Source organism: Chiloscyllium plagiosum, chromosome 3 (genome assembly GCF_004010195.1).
Source record: "Chiloscyllium plagiosum isolate BGI_BamShark_2017 chromosome 3, ASM401019v2, whole genome shotgun sequence".
Lineage (NCBI taxonomy): Eukaryota > Metazoa > Chordata > Chondrichthyes > Orectolobiformes > Hemiscylliidae > Chiloscyllium > Chiloscyllium plagiosum.
The window spans coordinates 129037874-129056871 of record NC_057712.1 but is presented as its reverse complement, the minus strand read 5'-3'; the positions used below and the strand labels follow the sequence as shown (position 1 = coordinate 129056871).

Here is an 18998-nt window from a genome sequence, read left to right as displayed (position 1 = left end):
TTTCGCGCCCTCTCGCGCTCTCTCGCGCTCTCTCGCGCTCTCTCGCGCTCTCTCGCGCTCTCTCTCTCCCCCTCTCTCTTTCTCTCTTTCTTTCTCGCTCTCTCTTTCTTTCGCTCGCTCTCTGACTCCTATTCCCCTCTTCCTGTTCCCCTCCTCCCACTATCTCTCCCCTTCTCCTTCTCTCCCTCTCCCTCCCCCTTCTGCTGTTAGAATATTCCTGTTGCTCAAGACTTAGTTACAAAGAGGCAGAGATTCCTCCAAAAAGGATCTTGCTTTGCCAAAAAAAGATTAATTTTTCTCCAACATGTGAAAGTGAGAGCTTCCAGCTGTAAAAACAAAAGCTGTTCCTTCACAGAGGGAATGGGGGCTGCTGGGAAGGGGAGTGCCTGAGAGGAGGGTGGGGGGGACAATATATCCAGGAAAGGTGAGTGCTGTTGGGGCCATAGCCCAGTGAGCGTCAGTGTGTCTGCCACCCATGAATACACCGTTACACTGACCACCTCCAGCTAGCAGACCTCAATAATCTGAAAGAGAGAAAAAAAATCTCTTTCCCGAATTGTAGGAAGTGCTGATACAGTGATATATCTTTAGGATACATCAGCTCCCAGCTGCTTATGCGTCTCTTCTGATAATGAGTTGCTGTGCTGATTCTGATGTGCACTGATCACATTCTGACAAACCCGGGGTCAGGGTCGGGGTCGGGCCGGGAGGGGGTGGGGTGGTGGAATGTTGGCATCGTCATATTGTCACGGTTTGGGAAATCCAGGTCCTCGGGTTAAGACTCTGGGGACTTGAGGTCAAACTCCCACACCTGGTGTGGCCTGCCTTTGACTCCAGACACACAGCACTGAGGGCATTGCTGTATATACCAGCCCAGATAATGATACATACCCATCCAAGAACTTTTGAACATATAGAGTTTGATTTATAAAGTGCTTTAATCACCAGCTGTGTCTGTGTGTTTTATAAATCATGAAATACTTTGAGCACACAGTTGTAATGTAGAGAACAATACAGCCAACTTGCACACAGCAACCATCCACAAACAACAACACAAGAGCCAGGCTTCGTGTTGATGCTTTGTGTTTCAACGTTTGAGGTTTGACAGAGATAACAATCCAACCTGGTAACTGAGGTTTGGGTTTAACATCTGATTTGAAAGACTGCATATTCAACAGTACAGCCTCCCATTCGAATATCACTAGGAGTGACAGGCCAGAGCTGCATTATTGCTTCCTGCCGTGGGATTTGCACCTGACTGAGACAGGAATGCTGATAGAGCACACTGACTCTCACTGGGCTACAGTCCCACACATACTGACTCTCACTGGGGTACAGCTCCCACACACACTGACTCTCACTGGGGTACAGTCCCACACACACTGACTCTCACTGGGGTATGTCCCACACACACTGACTCTCTCTGGGGTACGGCTCCAACACACACTGGCTGTCACTGGGGTACAGCTCCCACACACACTGACTCTCACTGGGGTACAGCTCCCACACACACTGATTCTCACTGGGGTACAGTCCCACACACATTGACTCTCACTGGGGTATAGCTCCCACACATTGACTCTCACTGGGGTATGGCTCCAACACACACTGGCTCTCACTGGGGTACAGTCCCACACACACTGACTCTCACTGGGGCACAGTCCCACACACACTGACTCTCACTGGGGTATAGCTCCCACACACTGACTCTCACTGGGGTACGGCTCCAACACACACTGGCTGTCACTGGGGTACAGTCCCACACACACTGACTCTCACTGGGGTACAGTCCCACACACACTGACTCTCACTGGGGTATAGCTCCCACACACTGACCCTCACTGGGGTACGGCTCCAACACACAATGGCTGTCACTGGGGTACGGCTCCCACACACACTGACTCTCACTATAAGGACAAATACAGATGCAGTACTTTCAGAATACCAGGCAACCAGAGGAAGTATGGGAAATGAACCAGAGAAAGGATTACCAACGAACGAAAGGCCGAGGTCCAGTTCCACCTTCTGAAAACACGTGCCAGATGTGGTGTTGTTGTGACTTCACAATCAGGCTCATCAGCCACGCAAAGGGGTGTTGGGGGGGGGGGCTGTTATGCAGGTGCAGTATTCGTGGTGGGATTTAGTTTATTAGGCGATATCCCTCTTTCAGCTGTTTTACTGCTCTTGATTATTTTTGCCATTGTGCAGAAATTGCCTCATTCTGTATAAATACAGATCTCCGTGTACAGAGAAACTGTTGGGTCTTTTCTACAGTAATGCCTCTTCTGTAATGTGAGCATTTGACTTCATGATCAACTGACAGGAGACTTGAGAAGAGAAGGAATGGGGGTGGGAAGGGTCCTGAGACACACTTGGTGATGATAAGATGGTCACCTCCTTCATTGCTATGAAGCTGGTATCTCCCTGACAATGTGGGAAATTGTCCAGGTATGTCCTCTACAGAAAAAGCAGGACAAATGCAATCCAGCCAGTTACTGCTCCATCATCAGTAACATGATAGAAGGTGCGATGAAGCAGCATCTGCTTACTCACACCCAGTTTGGATTCCCCCAGGGCCACTCAGCTCCTGACCTCATTCCAGCCTTGGGTCAAACATGGACAAAAGAGCTGAATGCCAGAGGGGAGGGGAGAGGGACAACCTTTGACATCAAGGCTGCATTTGACAGAGAATAGCATCAAGGAGCCCGAGCAAAACTGGAGTCAGTGGGAAGCTGAGGCAAATTCTCTGGTGGTTAGTCATATCCAGCAGATACAAAGATGTTGTGGTTGTTGGAGGTCAGTCATCTCAGCTCCAGGACATCTCTGCGGGAGTTCCTCAGGGTAGTGTCCTAGGCCCAACCATCTTCAGCTGCTTCATCAATGACTTACCCACCATCATAAGGTTAGAAGTGGAGATGTTCACTGATAACTGCACAATGACTCAGATACTGAAGCAGTCTGTGTCCAGATCTTGTTGCATTTGGACAATGTCCAGGTTTGGCCTGACAAGTGGCAAGTAACGTCCGTGCCCTGCACATGCCACGTTATGATCATCACCAATAAGAGGCAATCTTACTCCCATCCCTTGACATTCAGTGGTGTTACCATCACTGAATTCCCCAGTGTCAATGTCCTGGGGGTTAACATTGACCAGAAACTCCACTAGACTCATCACATAAACACATTGGCTACAAGAGCAGGTCAGAGGCTAGGGATACTGCAGTGAGTAACTGACCTGCTGACTTCCCAAACTCTGTCCACTATCTCCAAGGCACAAGTCAGGAGTGTGACAGAATGCTCCCCACTTGCCTGGATGGGGGCAGCTCTAACAACACTCTGGAAGCTTGACACCATCCAGGACAAAGCAGCTGCTTGATTGGCACCACATCCACAAACATCCACTCCCTCTGCCACTGATACTCACTCGCAGCAGTGTGTGCTATCAACAAGACACACTGCAGAAATTCACCGAAGATCCTCACACAGCACCTTCCAAACCCATGGACACTTCCATCTGGAAGGACAAGGGGCAGCAGATACAGGGGAACACCACCCCCTGCAAGTTCCCCTCCGTGCCACTCACCATCCTGACTGAAATTGCAGTTCCTTCAGAGTCACTGGGTCAAAATCCTGGAATTATTTCCCAAGGGCATTGTGTGTCAACCCACAGCTGGTAGACTGCAGCGATTCAAGAAAACTGCTCTCTTCCACATTCTCGAGCAACGAGAGGCAGACAATAAAAGGCTGGGCCCAGCCAGCGACACCAGGGAGAAAAAATGAATTTAAAATAAGATAATTATCACAATAGGACACCAGGGAGTAAACACCCCCAAGCTCAGAGTTCAGTCTCAATTAGGTTCTTATACCTCACTGTAAAGAGCAGACACAGCTTCATTGGAAGGACAATAACTACAAAAGTGCGGCACTCCTTCAGCGCTGACCTTCCGACAGTGCCCACTCCCTCAGCACTGACCCTCCGATGTGCGGCACTCCTTCAGCGCTGACCTTCCGACAGTGCCCACTCCCTCAGCACTGACCCTCTGACAGTGCCCACTCCCTCAGCACTGATCCTGTGACAATGCCCACTCCCTCAGTGCTGACCGTCCAACAGTGCGGCACTCCCTCAGCACTGACCCTCCGACAGTGCCCACTCCCTCAGCACTGACCCTCTGACAGTGCGGCACTCCCTCAGCACTGACCCTCCGACAGTGCAGCACTCCCTCAGCACTGACCCTCCGACAGTGCAGCACTCCCTCAGCACTGACCCTCCGACAGCACGGCACTCCCTCAGGGCTGACCCTCCGACAGCACGGCACTCCCTCAGGGCTGACCTTCCGACAGCGCCCACTCCCTCAGCACTGACCCTCCGACAGCGCCCACTCCGACACTGCGCCCACTCCCTCAACGCTGACCCTCCGACAGTGCGGCACTCCCTCAGCAGTGACCCTCCGACAGCGCCCACTCCCGCAGCGCTGACCCTCCAACAGTGCGGCACTCTCGCAGCGCTGACCCTCCAACAGTACGGCACCCCCTCATCACTGACCCTCCGACAGTGCGGCACTCCCTCAGCACTGACCCTCCGACAGTGCTGCACTCCCTCAGCACTGACCCTCTGACAGTGCCCACTCCCTCAGTGCTGACCCTCTGCCAGTGTGGCACTCCCTCATCACTGACCCTCCGACAGTGTGGCACTCCCTCAGCACTGACCCTCCGACAGTGTGGCACTCCCTCCCCTCAGCACTGACCCTCCGACAGTGTGGCACTCCCTCAGCACTGACCCTGTGTGTATCAGCCTATGTTCTCGGGTTTGTGAAGTGTAATCTGAACCATGAATTTCCAGTGCCTGATCTACTGCATTCTTTGAGTTGTGTGTTCACCCACTATGCCCTCGGGGAAGGAATTCCAGGATCGTGACTCAGTGACGGTGAAGGAATGGAGATTAGATTAGATTAGATTAGATTACTTCATGTGGAAACAGGCCCTTCGGCCCAACAAGTCCACACCGACCCGCCGAAGCGCAACCCACCCATACCCCTACATTTACCCCTTACCTAACACTACGGGCAATTTAGCATGGCCAATTCACCTGACCTGCATGTTTTTGGACTGTGGGAGGAAACCGGAGCACCCGGAGGAAACCCACACAGACACGGGGAGAACGTGCAAACTCCACACAGTCAGTCACCTGAGGCGGGAATTGAACCCGGGTCTCTGGCGCTGTGAGGCAGCAGTGCTAACCACTGTGTCATCGTGCCGCCCACTACACTACAGGCATTTTAGTATGGCCAATTCACCTGACCTGCACATCTTTGGATGGTGGGAGGAAACCGGAGCACCCGGAGGAAACCCACGCAGACACGGGTCCACAAACTCCACACAGTCAGTCGTCTGAGGCGGGAATTGAACCCGGGTCTCTGGCGCTGTGAGGCAGCAGTGCTAACCACTGTGCCACCGTGCTGCCCACCGATGGACAAGACTTGGGGAGTCAGGAGATGAGTGACTCCCTGCGGTATTCCTAGCCTCTGACCTGATCTTGTTGCCACTGTGTTTTTGGGATGAATCCAGCTCAGTTTTTGGACAATGGTAATCTCCAGGATGTTGATAGTGAGAGATTCAGTGATAGTAACACTGAAAAGTGATGATGGTCAGACTCTGGTTTGAGATGGTTCTGATGTGTTGTGGCAGCCAGACCAGATTCGCCATTGAAGGGTGGGGGGTCCAAGCCTGAACATGGACTTCTTCAGTATCTTAGAAATTACTACTGGTATTGAATATTCAGCAGTTATCAGCAAATATCCGCACTTCTGACCTTATGATGGAGGAAAGGTCATTGGTGAAGTAGCTAAAGATGGTTGGGCCGAGGACACTACCCTGAGGAACTCCTGCAGCAATGTCCTGGAGCTGAGATAACTGACCTCCAACAACCAAAACCATCCTGTTTCACCAAGTGTATGACTCGATCCACAGAAGGTACACCCTTCACAGGATTCCAGTTTTGCTTGGATCCCTTGATGCCAGTCTTTGTGAAGTACAGTCATGGTTGTCTCTGATGTGGGATTTGGTTCTTTTGTCCGTCAGGACCAAACCTGTGATGCGGTCTGGATCCAATTGACCGTGGTGGAACCCAAACTGATGAATCGATTGAGTGTGTGGCACAGCTTTCTTATTGTCATTGAAATGGAATGAAGACTGTTTTCTCACTGGTTTGTGTGGTTTTTGCTGAGACCCTACATTGAGGAGACAGTGGCCGGAATTCAAACAGGAGAAGCCAGTGTAACCTTTTCTCCATCTCATTCATGTGAGGAGAGAACTGGGGAGATCAGGCTGCTGTGCAAGGTGATTATTTCAGCTGTTGCAGCCAGACAGTGTCGTAATAATCCTTTTGTCAGCTGCTAATTCAGTTTAAGCCTGAGTCCAGACACTGCCTTCCAGATTGCACTGTTACTCCTGTCACAGTTTCTGCTGGCTGAGTCCTGACGGCACTGCACTCTGATCCTGCCAATCGCAGCTTCACCTTTTTACTGACACTGCATGAAATGTCTGAATTGTGCTCCAGGGCACATGATGTGTGAATGCCAGGGTTGGAGTTTTTGGGCATGAAATGGGGCAATAATTGGGCTCTCCGCTACCAGCAGCCCACAGTTGCCTGTAGTGTCGGGTGAAGGGGTAAATGTAGCGGAATGGGTCTGGGTGGGTTGCTCTTCGGAGGGTCGGTATGGACTTATGGGCCGAAGGGCCTGTTTCTACACTGTAAGTAATCTGATCGGGACAACTTTCCATCTCTCAGAAACTGCCAGTTTTATCTTAACTGGATATCTTCACTCCCGGTCCCTGCCCCTTCACGCTGTGCCCCCTCCCCCCCCAACTCACCATTGCCCAGCAGCATCCCATTCAGCACCCCTCTCACTTCCCCTCTCTCTAACAGATGACCAAACCATTACAATCTGTCCCTAACTAATCTCTTTGCCTTTACTCTCTCCATTTGCTGCTATTTTACTGTATGATATTGGGCTGTTTTTTGCTGATCATTCACAGCAGAGTCAAAATCTGCAACTGTCCTTGTGATTTCTGTCCAGCTGTCTCTTTCTGTGGTGATTCTGAGTGATGTGACTCTGTTTGTCCTTATATCCCTCAGCTTCTCCTCACCCGCCAACCAGTATCTCTATCTTCATAGCATCTTGTTGAAATTATCCGACCTTCTATCTGGGTTTCACCATTTAGACCTGGAGAAGGAGTGAGACACTGTCCATTCTGCCCAGCGGCACCTTCAAGTTAAAGTTCCTCAATGTGGTTATTTCCTTCTTACCATTTCCCTGCAGTGTCCCCATAATCCTTACTTCCTTTACTGATTGAAGATCTATCTAACTGAACCTTGGTAACACAGCATTCACAGCCCACTGTGGTGCTAGACAGATTCATTCCTCTCTGAGAGAAGAAATTCCTCCTCATCTGTTTTAAATGGGCAACTACTTACTCTAGAGATTCTGTCCTGTGGTCTGAGACCCCTTCAACATGTGCCCTGTCAAGCTCCTAAAGAATCTTTATATGTTTCAATAAGGTTGCCTCCTGTTCTACTAAACACTGAGTACAACCCCATAAACTGCACCTTTCCTCATAACACTGTCCCTCCATACCTGGGATCAGCTCATCAAACCTTTTCCCGACAACCCCTAGCTGTTGCCTGACTAATGCTTTTTATAGTTTTCACAGGAATTCCCTATTTTTAAACTCCATTCTCTTTGAAATGAAGGGCAGTATTCTATTCGTCTTCCTTATTACCCACTGAATTTGAATGCTAGATTTTTTGCGATTTACATACAACTATCCCAAATTAAGGACGTTTATTGCAACATTTTGTAGTCTTGCTGCATTTTAAGAAAGTATGGCTCCTGCAAACCTACCTCGAAGCGAGCTCTTTGTCTCCTGTTCCAAGTATCTCTTTTGGTGTCCTTACGCAAAACAATATTTCAAAACTTCCTGGGAAGGTAGATGTTACCGACACTATAAGAATGCAGAATGTTGTTATGTGCAGTGTTATGTGTTGTTATTTGTAAGAATTACAAAGCAGTGTGAACTTCATCCCAGCTCCCTGACAAAGTGGATGATCATTCGCAGGGCAGGCACTATCCCTTGGGCTTAATCAGGAATATAGGCTTCGGGGGGAACATGAGGGGAGGAGGAGAGGGTCAGGGTCAGGGTTAGGGTTAAGGTTAGGGTGATAGGCTCAGGGTCAGGGTTAGGGTAAGGTTAGGATAATAGGGTCAGGGTTAGGCCATAGAGGGACAGAGGGATGGTGCACACAGGAAACTGTAGAGAGGGAATGACAGACAGGAGAGCCCAGAGTCTTACAGTTGAGGTGATTCCAGCTCCCCACACACACATGTTCTCATCAAATGACACCTTTGTTTATTATACCCAGTACACGTGAGACTGACAGGTTATGACCAGGATGGTGCTGGGCTGTGGGTGGGACCCCTCATCCCTCAATCAATGGGGAATCTGGTCTGGCTGTGAAAAGGGATCAGGGGTCTGGCTGAGATTGGAGACACTCCCCAACTCCCCGTCACATTCAGCTGTTGGAGAGGATTCTGGCGGTTCTATAACGTGGCTCTCACTTTAACCCCTCTGGTTTCTCTCTGTAGGTTATCTCCGCTATCTCCAGAATTTCCCATCATGCTGCTGTCCAGGGCAAAGGCATCAGGTAACCACGGCAATGCATTCCATTCCCTTTGCATGAGCTAAGTGAATATTTAAAGCACTATTTCTGCTTGCTGTGTTTTCAATCAATAACAGTTGTAAATATCAGCCTCGAGGAGGTTTGCCTACACTGCCTGTGCCAGTGTGAGTGAGGTGATTATTCTGATAATGTGAGTAAAATCACTCCACAGAGAAACCTTTTATTTATTGTATGCAGTACACGGGCTCTGACCTGATGAAGGGCTCTGGCCCGAAATATCGACTCCTGCTGCTCGGATGCTGCCTGACCTGCTGTGCTTTTCCAGCACCACACTCTCGACTCTGATCTCCAGCATCTGCAGTCCTCACTTTCACCTATGGCCTCTGACCAGCCAGCTCAGAGCCAGTCCATAGAATGAGGAGACCTTCTGAATCTATGTTTACCTCTGTCAGCCAGGGCTCCCTGATTGGGTTGGGTTAACAAGTCAAGGATCTTACACTCAATGTAATCCACCTGGCCCTCATTCTAATCACTGCAGCGAGAGGTGCAGATGATGTTTATCTCTCTACCTCTACTGATGCAGCAACATAACAGGTCTGAGTGTGTGGGACTGCAAATATTTTGAGATACCTTACAACCTACAGCAAGGCTGGGTATAGGAGTATTTATTCCTTCACTGGAGTCATTGATAGATTTGCTGCACAATTGAAATCTGGAGGGGCATGTGTAATCACATTGTACAACCAGAAAACATTCCCAACCCCCCCAGTCTCGATCTCCGCTTACTCATTGATGCCCCACCCTGCCAACTCTTTGCTTTCTCACATTTATCAAAGTCACTCCTCGTGTAAAACTATATCCAATGTCTTCTGGAAATCCAAGCAGACAACAGTCAAAGACACCCACTTGTTATTAACTTTATCAAGTTGAATATTTTGACTAGTCACAAAGACACCTCTTTAACAAAGGCATATTGGATACTTCTGATTTAGTTATCTTTTGTTTGAGGACAGAAAATGGAAAGATTGCAGAATGACAGTTTGATCAATACATTCAGATTAGATTCAATTCCCTACAGTGTGGAAACAGGCTCTTCAGCCCATCACGTCCACACTGACCCTCCGAAGAGTAACCCACCCAGACCCATTTCACTCTGACTAATGCACCTAACACTGTGGGCAATTTAGCATGACCAATTCACCTAACCTGCACATCTTTGGACTGAGGAAGGAAACTGGAGTACCTGGAGGAAACCCACGCAGACACTGGGAGAATGTGCAAACTCCACACAGACAGTCACCCGAGGCAGGAATGGAACCCAGATCCCTGGTGCTGTGAGGCAGCAATGCTCGCCACCTGAGTCACCATGCTGCCCCTTGCTGTAAGTTAAGGCATTGAGGGAGATCGGTCCCTTGGTCTAGTGCTAAGGGGGATGGGTCCCTCAGTCTAGCGCTAAGGGGGAATCGGTCCCTCGGTCCAGCGCTGAGGGGGATCGGTCCCTCGGCTTAGTGCTGAGGGGGATCGGTCCCTCTGCGGTCCAGCGCTGAGGGGGATCGGTCCTTCAGCGGTCCAGCGCTGAGGGGGATTGGTCCTTCAGCGGTCCAGCGCTGAGGGGGATCGGTCCTTCAGCGGTCCAGCGCTGAGGGGGATCGGTCCCTCTGCGGTCCAGCGCTGAGGGGGATCGGTCCCTCTGCGGTCCAGCGCTGAGGGGGATCGGTCCCTCTGCGGTCCAGCGCTGAGGGGGATCGGTCCCTCTGCGGTCCAGCGCTGAGGGGGATCGGTCCCTCTGCGGTCCAGCGCTGAGGGGGATCGGTCCCTCTGCGGTCCAGCGCTGAGGGGGATCGGTCCCTCTGCGGTCCAGCGCTGAGGGGGATCGGTCCCTCTGCGGTCCAGCGCTGAGGGGGATCGGTCCCTCTGCGGTCCAGCGCTGAGGGGGATCGGTCCCTCTGCGGTCCAGCGCTGAGGGGGATCGGTCCCTCTGCGGTCCAGCGCTGAGGGGGATCGGTCCCTCTGCGGTCCAGCGCTGAGGGGGATCGGTCCCTCTGCGGTCCAGCGCTGAGGGGGATCGGTCCCTCTGCGGTCCAGCGTTGAGGGGGATCGGTCCCCCTGCGGTCCAGCGCTGAGGGGGATCGGTCCTTCAGCGGTCCAGCGCTGAGGGGGATCGGTCCTTCAGCGGTCCAGCGCTGAGGGGGATCGGTCCTTCAGCGGTCCAGCGCTGAGGGGGATCGGTCCTTCAGCGGTCCAGCGCTGAGGGGGATCGGTCCCTCTGCGGTCCAGCGCTGAGGGGGATCGGTCCCTCTGCGGTCCAGCGCTGAGGGGGATCGGTCCCTCTGCGGTCCAGCGCTGAGGGGGATCGGTCCCTCTGCGGTCCAGCGCTGAGGGGGATCGGTCCCTCTGCGGTCCAGCGCTGAGGGGGATCGGTCCCTCTGCGGTCCAGCGCTGAGGGGGATCGGTCCCTCTGCGGTCCAGCGCTGAGGGGGATCGGTCCCTCTGCGGTCCAGCGCTGAGGGGGATCGGTCCCTCTGCGGTCCAGCGCTGAGGGGGATCGGTCCCTCTGCGGTCCAGCGCTGAGGGGGATCGGTCCCTCTGCGGTCCAGCGCTGAGGGGGATCGGTCCCTCTGCGGTCCAGCGCTGAGGGGGATCGGTCCCTCTGCGGTCCAGCGCTGAGGGGGATCGGTCCCTCTGCGGTCCAGCGCTGAGGGGGATCGGTCCCTCTGCGGTCCAGCGCTGAGGGGGATCGGTCCCTCTGCGGTCCAGCGCTGAGGGGGATCGGTCCCTCTGCGGTCCAGCGCTGAGGGGGATCGGTCCCTCTGCGGTCCAGCGCTGAGGGGGATCGGTCCCTCTGCGGTCCAGCGCTGAGGGGGATCGGTCCCTCTGCGGTCCAGCGCTGAGGGGGATCGGTCCCTCTGCGGTCCAGCGCTGAGGGGGATCGGTCCCTCTGCGGTCCAGCGCTGAGGGGGATCGGTCCCTCTGCGGTCCAGCGCTGAGGGGGATCGGTCCCTCTGCGGTCCAGCGCTGAGGGGGATCGGTCCCTCTGCGGTCCAGCGCTGAGGGGGATCGGTCCCTCTGCGGTCCAGCGCTGAGGGGGATCGGTCCCTCTGCGGTCCAGCGCTGAGGGGGATCGGTCCCTCTGCGGTCCAGCGCTGAGGGGGATCGGTCCCTCTGCGGTCCAGCGCTGAGGGGGATCGGTCCCTCTGCGGTCCAGCGCTGAGGGGGATCGGTCCCTCTGCGGTCCAGCGCTGAGGGGGATCGGTCCCTCTGCGGTCCAGCGCTGAGGGGGATCGGTCCCTCTGCGGTCCAGCGCTGAGGGGGATCGGTCCCTCTGCGGTCCAGCGCTGAGGGGGATCGGTCCCTCTGCGGTCCAGCGCTGAGGGGGATCGGTCCCTCTGCGGTCCAGCGCTGAGGGGGATCGGTCCCTCTGCGGTCCAGCGCTGAGGGGGATCGGTCCCTCTGCGGTCCAGCGCTGAGGGGGATCGGTCCCTCTGCGGTCCAGCGCTGAGGGGGATCGGTCCCTCTGCGGTCCAGCGCTGAGGGGGATCGGTCCCTCTGCGGTCCAGCGCTGAGGGGGATCGGTCCCTCTGCGGTCCAGCGCTGAGGGGGATCGGTCCCTCTGCGGTCCAGCGCTGAGGGGGATCGGTCCCTCTGCGGTCCAGCGCTGAGGGGGATCGGTCCCTCTGCGGTCCAGCGCTGAGGGGGATCGGTCCCTCTGCGGTCCAGCGCTGAGGGGGATCGGTCCCTCTGCGGTCCAGCGCTGAGGGGGATCGGTCCCTCTGCGGTCCAGCGCTGAGGGGGATCGGTCCCTCTGCGGTCCAGCGCTGAGGGGGATCGGTCCCTCTGCGGTCCAGCGCTGAGGGGGATCGGTCCCTCTGCGGTCCAGCGCTGAGGGGGATCGGTCCCTCTGCGGTCCAGCGCTGAGGGGGATCGGTCCCTCTGCGGTCCAGCGCTGAGGGGGATCGGTCCCTCTGCGGTCCAGCGCTGAGGGGGATCGGTCCCTCTGCGGTCCAGCGCTGAGGGGGATCGGTCCCTCTGCGGTCCAGCGCTGAGGGGGATCGGTCCCTCTGCGGTCCAGCGCTGAGGGGGATCGGTCCCTCTGCGGTCCAGCGCTGAGGGGGATCGGTCCCTCTGCGGTCCAGCGCTGAGGGGGATCGGTCCCTCTGCGGTCCAGCGCTGAGGGGGATCGGTCCCTCTGCGGTCCAGCGCTGAGGGGGATCGGTCCCTCTGCGGTCCAGCGCTGAGGGGGATCGGTCCCTCTGCGGTCCAGCGCTGAGGGGGATCGGTCCCTCTGCGGTCCAGCGCTGAGGGGGATCGGTCCCTCTGCGGTCCAGCGCTGAGGGGGATCGGTCCCTCTGCGGTCCAGCGCTGAGGGGGATCGGTCCCTCTGCGGTCCAGCGCTGAGGGGGATCGGTCCCTCTGCGGTCCAGCGCTGAGGGGGATCGGTCCCTCTGCGGTCCAGCGCTGAGGGGGATCGGTCCCTCTGCGGTCCAGCGCTGAGGGGGATCGGTCCCTCTGCGGTCCAGCGCTGAGGGGGATCGGTCCCTCTGCGGTCCAGCGCTGAGGGGGATCGGTCCCTCTGCGGTCCAGCGCTGAGGGGGATCGGTCCCTCTGCGGTCCAGCGCTGAGGGGGATCGGTCCCTCTGCGGTCCAGCGCTGAGGGGGATCGGTCCCTCTGCGGTCCAGCGCTGAGGGGGATCGGTCCCTCTGCGGTCCAGCGCTGAGGGGGATCGGTCCCTCTGCGGTCCAGCGCTGAGGGGGATCGGTCCCTCTGCGGTCCAGCGCTGAGGGGGATCGGTCCCTCTGCGGTCCAGCGCTGAGGGGGATCGGTCCCTCTGCGGTCCAGCGCTGAGGGGGATCGGTCCCTCTGCGGTCCAGCGCTGAGGGGGATCGGTCCCTCTGCGGTCCAGCGCTGAGGGGGATCGGTCCCTCTGCGGTCCAGCGCTGAGGGGGATCGGTCCCTCTGCGGTCCAGCGCTGAGGGGGATCGGTCCCTCTGCGGTCCAGCGCTGAGGGGGATCGGTCCCTCTGCGGTCCAGCGCTGAGGGGGATCGGTCCCTCTGCGGTCCAGCGCTGAGGGGGATCGGTCCCTCTGCGGTCCAGCGCTGAGGGGGATCGGTCCCTCTGCGGTCCAGCGCTGAGGGGGATCGGTCCCTCTGCGGTCCAGCGCTGAGGGGGATCGGTCCCTCTGCGGTCCAGCGCTGAGGGGGATCGGTCCCTCTGCGGTCCAGCGCTGAGGGGGATCGGTCCCTCTGCGGTCCAGCGCTGAGGGGGATCGGTCCCTCTGCGGTCCAGCGCTGAGGGGGATCGGTCCCTCTGCGGTCCAGCGCTGAGGGGGATCGGTCCCTCTGCGGTCCAGCGCTGAGGGGGATCGGTCCCTCTGCGGTCCAGCGCTGAGGGGGATCGGTCGGAGGGTCAGTGCTGAGGGAGTGCTGCACTGTCGGAGGGTCAGTGCTGAGGGAGTGCCGCACCGTCGGAGAGTCAGTGCTGAGGGAGTGCCGCACTGTCGGAGGGTCAGTGCTGAGGGAGTGCCGCATTGTCGGAGGGTCAGTGCTGAGGGAGCGCCGCACCGTCGGAGAGTCAGTGCTGAGGGAGTGGGCACTGTCGGAGGATCAGTGCTGAGGGAGTGCCGCACTGTCGGAGGGTCAGTGCTGAGGGAGCGCCGCACTGACGGAGGGTCAGTGTTTTGAATATTGCTGATGACCTCTCTCTAGCATTGCTTGGCTGGGAATTCCTTGATGTAGTTTTGGTGCCTTTACAGCTGATGATGTTGGTGCTCGTTTCCATATTCTCGGAGCAGGATTGGAACATTCCGACTCTGCTCCACCATTCAAGAATCTGGTATGATCATAACTTCAAAACCACCTTCCTTAACAATACTCAAGACTCTGCTGCTATCACCGTTTCCTGCTGCTGATTGTCTGGCTTAGGAGCCTCACCTCACCTACTCATCTTCTTCATTTAGAGTCAAAACAGTCATCAAGATGTACAGCATGGAAACAGACCCTTCAATCCAACCTATCCATGCCCACCAGATATCCCAATCTAATGTAGTCCCATTTGCCAGCACTTGGCCCATATCCCTCTAAACCCTCCCTATTCATATACCCATCCAGATGCCTCTTAAATGTTGTAATTGTACCAGCCTCCACCACATCCTCTGGCAACTCATTCCATTCACGCACCACGCTCTGCCTGAAAACGTTGCCCTTTTTCTTTCCCCTCTCACCCTAAACCTATGCCCTCTAGTTCTGGACTCCCCACCCTAGGGAAAAGGCCTTGTCTATTTACCCTATCTATGCCCCTCATGATTTTATAAACTTCTCTAAGGTCACCCCTCAGCCTCCGCGCTCCAATGAAAACAGCCCCAGCCTGTTCAGCCTCTCCCTACAGCTCAGATCGTCCAACCCTGGCAACATCCTTGGAAATCTTTTCTGAACCCTTTCAATTTTCACAACATCTTTCCGATAGGAACAAGAACCAGAATTGCACCCAATATTCCAACAGTGGCCTCACCAATGCCCTGTACAGCTGCAACATGACCTCCCAACTCCTGTATTCGATACTCTGACCAATAAAGGAAAGCATACCAAACGTTACCTGCACTTCAAGGTCCTTTTTTGGGCTGTGTGTACAGAGTGTGTACATAGTCTGTGCAAACACTGTGTGCAGATTGTCTGTATGTCTGAGAGGCCATACAATGCTCTTGTGTTTTTCTGTTTGAAGGTTTTCTAAGCCAGGCTGATTAATCTGGAACATTTTCATGGAAGGGTGCGTTAGATTGATGTTTGCGTTTTTACCACTGTTGATTTGTCCATGTTTCTCAGGCCCTTTCCTTCAGAGGAGACTGCAGTGGACGATGATGTTTATCGCAGCCTGGAGGAACTTGCAGAGTGAGTCTCAGTATGAATGTTATCCTTTACCCAAGACATCCTTTCAGATGATCAGTGTACAACAGGAAAGGAGGAGCACATGAGGGCAGGGACTGGAAGGATCCAGCTGTCAGGTTAAATCTCACACCGGTGTAAAGGGTCTGAGTTATTGAAATACTCTGAAGATAAGCACTCAGCTTTACCAGACTGGTCAATGGCATCGACTCACTGTAGACCCACAGTTCCTAAATTTGCCAAGGGACCAGCTATCAAACAGCTACTCTGTATCCCAGTGAGAGTCAGTGTGTGTGGGACTGTACCCCAGTGAGAGTCAGTGTGTGTGGGAGTGTACCCCAGTGAGAGTCAGTATGTGTCGGACTGTACCCCAGTGAGAGTCAGTGTGTGTGAGAGCTGTACCCCAGTGAGAGTCCGTGTGTGTGGGACTGTACCCCAGTGAGAGTCAGTGTGTGTGGGAGCTGTACCCCAGTGAGAGTCAGTGTGTGTGGGAGCCATACCCCAGTGAGAGTCAGTGTGTGTGGGACTGTACCCCAGTGAGAGTCAGTGTCTGTGGGACTGTCCCCCAGTGAGAGACAGTGTATGTGGGAGTGTACCCCAGTGAGAGTCAGTGTGTGTGGGACTGTACCCCAGTGAGAGTCAGTGTCTGTGGGACTGTCCCCCAGTGAGAGACAGTGTCTGTGGGACTGTCCCCCAGTGAGAGTCAGTGTATGTGGGAGCTGTACCCCAGTGAGAGTCAGTGTGTGTGGGACTTTACCCCAGTGAGAGTCAGTGTGTGTGGGACTGTCCCCCAGTGAGAGTCAGTGTGTGTGGGAGCTGTACTCAGTGAGAGTCAGTGTGTGTGGGAACCGTACCCCAGTGAGAGTCAGTGTGTGTGGGAGCTGTACTCAGTGAGAGTCAGTGTGTGTGGGAGCTGTACTCAGTGAGAGTCAGTGTGTGTGGGACTGTCCCCCAGTGAGAGTCAGTGAGTGTGGGAGCCGTACCCCAGTGAGAGTCAGTGAGTGTGGGAGCTGTACTCAGTGAGAGTCAGTGTGTGTGGGAGCCGTACCCCAGTGAGAGTCAGTGTGTGTGGGAGCTGTACCCCAGTGAGAGTCAGTGTGTGTGGGACTGTACCCCAGTGAGGGTCTGTGTGTGTGGGAGCTGTACCCCAGTGAGAGACAGTGTGTGTGGGAGCTGTACCCCAGTGATGGTCTGTGTGTGTGGGAGCCGTACCCAATTTATTGCCTGTACCTAATTGCCCAGAGGATGGTTTAGCATCAACCGCATTGTCACATGTAGGCCAGACCAGGTAAGCCAACACTTTCCTTTCCTACAGGACATTAGTGTACCTGACTAGTTTTTCCGACAATGATTGTTTCATGGTTGACATTAAATAATGTGAAGATGATAGTAAACAGCAGATCATGATTCTCTTTGATGTTTTGACTGTTTCCAAGAAATCACAAGATAAAATCTCCTCAACCCAAAAATGTCCAAGCGGTTCAATGTTCCAGTTTTTCATAATCCATAGATATAGATGTATTCACCACTGACCCTCCGACAGTGCGGTTTTTCCCCTGCGCTGACCTTCTGACAGTGCAGCACTCCCTCAGCACTGACCCTCCGACAGTGTGGCACTCCCTCAGCACTGACCCTCCGACAGTGTGGCACTCCCTCAGCCTTGACCCTCCGACAGTGTGGCACTCCCTCAGCACTGACCCTCCGACAGTGTGGCACTCCCTCAGCATTGACCCTCCGACAGTGTCCACTCCCTCAGCACTGACCCTCCGACAGTGCGGCACTCCCTCAGCACTGACCCTCCGACAGTGTGGCACTCCCTCAGCACTGACCCTCCGACAGTGCGGCATTCCCTCAGCACTGACCCTCCGACAGTGTGGCACTCCCTCAGCACTGACCCTCCGACAGTGTGGCACTCCCTCAGCACTGACCCTCCGACAGTGTGGCACTCCCTCAGCACTGACCCTCCGACAGTGTGGCACTCCCTCAGCACTGACCCTCCGACAGTGTGGCACTCCCTCAGCACTGACCCTCCGACAGTGTGGCACTCCCTCAGCCTTGACCCTCCGACAGTGTGGCACTCCCTCAGCACTGACCCTCCGACAGTGTGGCACTCCCTCAGCACTGACCCTCCGACAGTGCGGCACTCCCTCAGCGCTGACCCTCCGACAGTGCGGCACTCACTCAGCGCTGACCCTCCGACAGTGCAGGGTGCAGGGCCTGTCTCTGAAATCCCTTTCACCTCACATTATCCCAGACTCTTTGTGTATTGTATTGGCTGCTCATATTAAACAGCATGGTGCTCCCTTTGGTGCACCTCCCAGTGTTTCTTGGACCACCTCGCCCACACCCCCACTGTGATGCCAGAGTCCCCCACCATGTTCTCTGATTTCCCCCCCTTTCCTTCCCATGCTCTCTGACCCATCCCCGTGCCGTGATCTTGGACATTTCCTCTTGTCTCTGGTGATTTTGGTCTTCATGTTTTGGATGTGTTTTTTTCTCCTAGTGAACATGATGTTGGAGATGATATCTATGACTGTGTCCCTTGTGAGAGCGATGGGGATGATATTTACGAGGACATCATCAAGGTGGAAGTTCGCCAACCCATGGTAAACATAGAGACTGCTGCACTGCCCACACAGTCACCCGGTCACCAGAGCAGATAGTGCCTCACATTCAAAGCCCAGAGTATTTACCTGGCGCCCCTGGGGGTGGCAGGGGTGGATGCAGTGGTCACTGTACCCTGACACTCCTATTGCATCTCTGCACCTTCTGCCAGCTCTCCTGCCCTCCATCTCCTCCTGTCCTCTATGAAGTAAAGTTCTGTTTTCTCGTCTTACTTGGCGTTTGAGAAAGATTTAAATGGTGATGAAAGTGTGTAATTTCTGTGACAAAGGATTGCACGGCTCTGTATCAATTTGCTTTGAGATAGGGAGGCTCTGGGATGAACTGTGTTTCTGCTGCGATTTTACTGAAACCTCTTTGATTTTCCGATGCTGCAGGTCAGGTACATGCAGGTAAGACACACAATCGGTCTCCCCTGACCAATCCCCTGCTCATTCCATACTCCCCGTGGATCCTCATTTCTTAAACCATTACGTTGAAATTTAGAGTTTGCTTCATTACAGAAATGTTGCATTAAATTGGAAATAACTCTGGGTCCATTGGTCAGTGACATCACTCAAGGCTGTCTCCTCCAGCCTGGTGCCATCTGCCCCTCACTACCTCACCACCTCCACCTCCTCACCTACCCCCACTAATCGGTCTTCTTTCCACGGGCACTCCCTATCTCCACACACCCCCCTCTCCCTTATCACCTCACCACCTCCATCCCGCTCCTCACCCTCCTCATCACACAGCCCCTCCATACATACTCCTCACCCCACAGTCTCCTCACCCCCTGTCTCCTCACCCCACAGTCTCCTCACTCCCTCATCTCCTCACCCC

The 18998-nt window shown here is 54.9% G+C and overlaps 1 protein-coding gene across 1 annotated transcript in view; it reads left to right on the top strand.

Moving 5' to 3' along the window:
• vav2 (vav 2 guanine nucleotide exchange factor) overlaps positions 1–18998 on the top strand; it is a 182154-nt gene that overhangs the window by 82002 nt on the left and 81154 nt on the right. Inside the window, exons 3-6 of the mRNA XM_043675434.1 lie at positions 8643–8701; positions 15495–15560; positions 18058–18160; positions 18554–18568. Coding sequence (XP_043531369.1) covers positions 8643–8701; positions 15495–15560; positions 18058–18160; positions 18554–18568 — 243 coding nt within the window. The remainder of the gene's footprint in view (positions 1–8642; positions 8702–15494; positions 15561–18057; positions 18161–18553; positions 18569–18998) is intronic.